Genomic DNA, 5,609 nt, shown 5'->3' with positions numbered 1-5,609 from the left:
TGATACCAGAGCCTGTCTGTATAATGTCCACGGCCTACCCCAGTTACCACTACTGTGCATGTGTGTCAAGGACAGAAAGGCAGATGTGGCAGTGGGAGGTGTCAAAGCAGTTTGGAACAACAACAAAAAAAAGAAAACGATTAATCGATTATTAAATTAGTCATCGATTATTTTAATAATCGATTAGTCGTCGATTAATCGATTAATTGTGGCAGCCCTAGTTGACAGAGAGGAGAAGGTAGAAATGACTCAGTCTGTAACTGAAAATATAGATGGAGGACAACAGAGCTGCTTCATGGAAGAAGAACCTCAGCTTAGCCTGTTAGCCTTTGCGCTAGCCCTCACGCTATATTGCCTTATATGTATTAGCTCGGTGCTAGCGTGACAAACTAACAAGCTAAACTGAGGTCCTCTATCCATATTTTCAGTTACAGACTGAGTCATTTCTACCTTCTCCTCTCTGTCAACGCTCTCTGGTTTCATTTAAGAGTCGATCGTCAGATATTGTCCAAGATTAATCTTCAGGGTGGATATAGCTTGCTAACAGCCTCGCACAGTTGACCTATCCACGTCATCATTTACCCAGAATGCTTTGTGTGTAAATAAAATGTCTCCATCTGTGTTAAAATATATTTTTAAAACTTTACAAAGCTAAACAGCCTACAGTATTTTTACAGTCTTTATTTTACAGTTAAAATAAATGTTTATCAAATAAAGTCTAATGTTACAACTAATCATGGATCCCTTTAAAATGTATAGCTAAGCCTTAAACATGGCCCTGTGTCAGCTTTTTTGAGATGTGCTGAGATGCCCTTTTTAAAAAAAATCTTACAATATCTACATTTAATGGTTTGATGTTTGCTATGCTTCACTGTGAATATAATATAGATTCGCAAAATTTACAAATCATTGCATTCTGTTTTTATTATGTTTTCACTCGTCTCAACATTTTTGGAATTGGGGTTCTGTTTCACGAAGGCTTAAGAATGTAGTTTGAAGACATTTAGCTGAATAAATGTATGTGAACAAGGATGAGAGATAGCTCGAGGCCACAGAAGCTGACAGGCTGCTTGCTGTTGACCTCAGGGGCAGTATCACACTGAACAGGGAAACATTGAAGAGGAGAGGTGGGGACATGTTGCCTGCTCTGCTCCTTACCTTGAGGTTGATCATGTCACAAGGTTGATGGTCCCTAAGACTGGAGGAGACGTGCATGTATACGTGTGCACAAACGTACGCATGCCTTGAATTCATTGGATGCTGCTGTGACTAGTCACACATGGTGCCATATGCATGTGTGCACACATGCTTGTGTACTTTGTTGTCCAGATCCAGGAGGTAGCATTCACTGTTGTACTCTCCTCTGGTTTCGGCAGGACATTGAAGTTAACAGGAGGAGAGCATCCACCGGTAGTTCAGCTCCGCATGTCAGCAACTCTTTAAATTGTTTGTGACTACTTTTACTCTGAACAGCAAACCATTAAGCTGTGTCTGAGTCCAGGCTTTTACATTCAAAAATATCTTGGAAGAACCCAAAAGCCGGTCTCATTAATTCCATCTGCATGGCTCTAGTGCCTATTAGTGCCTCGCTGTCCACTTCACCATTCACCGATCAGTCTTCACTTTTGAAGCTGTACGTCTCCCGGCAGCAATTGATGCCACAATCTTGTCTTTTCTTTTTTCTTATTTCATTCCCAGGATAGCCTTGTGCAAATCATAAATATCAGTTCCTTGTTATTTTATAGAGTTGGGTCGGCTGTATCACTCTGCCCCTCCAGTCTCTGTCACCTTCTTCTTTGACCTCATCTCTCAAACAAATAAATCTGATCTCCAGGCAGCCAACCTAATATGAAAAGCTGTGTACTATAACCCTCAGATGTGTTGAGCTGACTTTCACCTTTAAAAGATGCATTCAAAATGTCATAGCTGTCTGACATTTCCTGTGAGATGTGTAGGTGAAACATGACGTCTGAAAACAGCAGGACAGAGAGTTCGGACTCACGTAGCCTTGGCCCCCATTACCATCTGTCCATCGCTGCTCATCTAATTTTTGGACGAGCACACTCCCTGTCCTCTGTCCTTACTCCAGTGTTTGTTTATTAGACTGATGAAAGCACTCAGTGCTGTCAGTGTTCTGTTAATCCTTATCCTTATGTCTGCTAAGCTGGCCCCTCCCGTCTAGCACCTGGTTCAAATCTCGAGAGCTCTACTCCCAGGATTTGTTGTTACAGAACTTATTACCACGCCATGATGTCAGCTTTCAGTCGGTGGACACAGAGCACAGGCCTTGGCTTAAGATTTTTCCTATCCAAACATCTTCCATTAGAGTCCTTTTCTTTGCTCGCCTGACTCAGTGTGCCAGTCTGTTTTTAATTTTTAGCTCTGTTTGGTTTAAAAATCCCCCATCTCATCTTATCTGGCCACAGTGTGACTGACTGAGCATGGTTTGCTCACATTCTTTCACACAGAAGGCTTGTTCTCCATGCTTAACACTGAATGCTGTATTAAAAAAACACATACAGCTCTCTTGTTACTTGTGATTATCCTGAGTGACAGCTCCTGTAATGACAGCAGCTGTATCAATTACTGTGATTACTGCTTTCATTTTGCTGAAGGCTGCTGTTTGTGCACTGTGTTGTTAAGTTGGCTTTCTTTGTTGCTCAAACACAAGCATTTTGCACACAACATGCATGATTAAATTTTTTTTGTGTAGGACAGCAGGGGGATTTCGATGTGAGCTAATGTGCCCACTTGGATGTAGCTATGCCTGTTTCACATCTGACTCTCCTCCTCTCTCCACAGTGCGGCCGTCTAAGCCAAGGTGCTACACTGAAGGTCCCACAGAAGAAGGCAAAAACATCGTGCTGAGGTGCACAACAGCTGAGGGAACCAAACCTATGCAGTACAAATGGGAGAAACTCACTGACAGCAAGCTGCTGCCTGCCTCTGCTGTGTTGGGTAATTTATAATTCACAAATGAAAAACTCTTTGGCCCCTTTCACAGCTGAATGTAAATCTGTCCTCTTTTTATTAATGCTTTTTGTTTGTCTGTTTTATCAACACAGATCCTGTTGAAGGTACCATCAATGTGAGGAATGTGTCTTCCAGTGCATCTGGTACTTATCGCTGTGTTGCCAGCAACAGTGTTGGCACAGAAGAATGTTTACTGGCTCTCAATGTGACACCTCGTGAGTTCCCCACCAGCTTTAATTGTACACATGTAGCTGTTTAACATGTAAACTTGCCTTTTTAGTAGCACAAAAGCTTTTTACCAGGACACTGATTTTGCTCTTTCTTTTATTTTCCTTCATTATATTCACTTCCATTTCAAACTCCTGCTTTTGACTCTTACTGTTAAAACTTCATTATGAGCTTAGATAAAAGATGTGCATTCAGAATAAACTAAATATTTATTTAGCATCTTTTAAAACCAGAGTTACATAGTGTTTCTAAAAACAGAAAAACAAGCAAAATGGAAATACTGTTGATATTAGGGCCACACGGAATTTATTTTATCTTTAAATTACGAGAGTAAGATAAGATAAGATAAAACTTTGTCATTGTTGCACTGAAAAGAACACTGCGGTCCACAGACAATGAACAATGAAATAATTTTGCAGCTCTTGTTGTGCAAATAAATCAGAACATTAAAAAAGATCAAGTAAAGAGGTAAAAATAGAATAAAAAAGTAAAATAAAATAAGATAAAAAATGTAAAAAAAAGGCTAAAAAATCAAGTCATAATATTATGAGAACAAAGTTATAATACGAGATTAAAGTCATAATTTTACGACTTTAATCTCGGACCGAGGCATGAGAGGGGGTTGATATCAACTCACCTCTCCTTTTGCTCTCATCAACAGATTGAGGGACAGCAACACGTTAGAGCTGGCTCTAGAATGTTAAGCTAGATGTATGTAAATGCTCACAAGCAGCCGTTTCTCCATTAATTATAATTACTCAGCATGCCACAGACCATAACACCACCACCATCCCCGCCCGAGTAATACCTTTTATATCTATAGAAAAGAGTATTATCACCCATACCTAGTTTTGATTTTCACAAACTTGTAATAAAGATTTTTGACAACGTTTTCTCAACAGTTTAATTTAGATATAAAACAAACAAAAAATGAAGAAACATTTATATTACAAATCTTTTATTTTAGCAAACAGATGTTCTGGCTTTGTGAAACAAATTTCTGTAGATAAAACTATTTGAAATAAAATTAAACCTCTTTTCATCTCATGTTATGCAGTACATATGTATGTGTGCATTTTTTATATGAAAACTTAAAATAACAAAAAAATAAAATTCATAAGGAAATAAATGTACAAGTCAAATATTTAAAGCAGTCTGCAGGTAAGTAAGTCCATGCAGACTTTAACAACTGTTTCTGCTGCAGGACTGACAGGAAACAAAACCCCATGAGCAGAGCTGTCAGCTGAAACAAAGAAAAGCTTTATAAGTCTTTTAGGAACATCATTCAAAACAAAGTGTGGCAACACATGCTGGTTGCTCGCAGTTAGCTGGATAAAAAAAATTGAGGCAATTGTAAACAAAATGATTATAAAATAAAAACAGTCTTACAGCTAATTGAAAGAGCTATTTTTATTCTAACTAATTAGGAACATCTCAAGGGAAAGAAATGAAAACCAGATTTCTGTAAAAAAAAAAATTGCTTCAAAGTTTTAAAAAACAATCATTAAGCATTAGTTTGTTGCTGAATCAGTGTACCATTTAGCATAAAGAAAAGCACCACATTTCCACAGTCAGCGAGCCTACATGTCCCTACATAAGTGGACGGTGAAATTTTGGACACTTTTCCTGTCTCATTATTCCATCTATCAGTCTATCTATGATGAATTACTTGTTCCTGGATGGTGATGTATTTAGAGTAATGAGTGTTCACACTTATCTCCAGGAAAGACATCAACCCAATGACATGAGAGAAACTGTCTAGGTGTCAAACATAGTGAAAATTGATGATGGACATAAAAGAAATATGGTCCATGAAGGGGCTCAGTCCTGTAAAACTGATGAAACAATGTGGCAAAGTTTCATCTGATTGGTGGATAATGTTTTTCATTAGAGAAGTTTAAGTCTAAAAGATTCAAAACTGTTGTAAAAGCTGTAGCAGGTGCAACAAAATACAAATTTGAGAGTGTTAATAATTTCACTTTATTAATGTCTGCATCATCAGAAAACTTAGTCTGAATGTTTATTTTTGTTTTGGAGGAAGGACAGGATGTATCTCTTTGCAAAATGATGCAGTTTTGTGCCTGTTTATTTTTTTTTTTTAGGTTTTTGTAATATTGATAAACAGCTGGATATCTTGTCAGTTAATCTGCATTGATACAGCAGCAATATGTTTCTGTAGTTTCTTTTTGTTGTTTTGTTTTTTCAGTGATTTTTGGTCAACTGTAGCACAGAAACGACTGCACCGATCAACATGAAATTTGGCAGGACTGTAGATGTGTCTGACCTACACTGACCCAACAGTTTTACCATGGACCCCATATTTGATGAGGGGGCCTCCATCTAAAAAGAGGGGTGTCTGGACGTGCAAGAATGCTTATAACTCAGAAAATATTCAGCATAGGAGCTTC

General features: G+C 38.2%; 1 protein-coding gene across 1 annotated transcript in view; it reads left to right on the top strand.

Moving 5' to 3' along the window:
• LOC106530311 (coxsackievirus and adenovirus receptor homolog) overlaps positions 1-5,609 on the top strand; it is a gene marked incomplete at its 5' end in the record, with an annotated part of 23,062 nt that overhangs the window by 11,015 nt on the left and 6,438 nt on the right. Inside the window, 2 exon segments of the mRNA XM_014025911.1 lie at positions 2,803-2,958; positions 3,066-3,188. Coding sequence (XP_013881365.1) covers positions 2,803-2,958; positions 3,066-3,188 — 279 coding nt within the window.

This window comes from Austrofundulus limnaeus, unplaced genomic scaffold (assembly GCF_001266775.1).
Source record: "Austrofundulus limnaeus strain Quisiro unplaced genomic scaffold, Austrofundulus_limnaeus-1.0 Scaffold508, whole genome shotgun sequence".
Classification (NCBI taxonomy): Eukaryota; Metazoa; Chordata; class Actinopteri; order Cyprinodontiformes; family Rivulidae; genus Austrofundulus; species Austrofundulus limnaeus.
The sequence above is the reverse complement of the archived record's forward strand: the minus strand, read 5'-3'. Positions and strand labels throughout refer to the sequence as shown.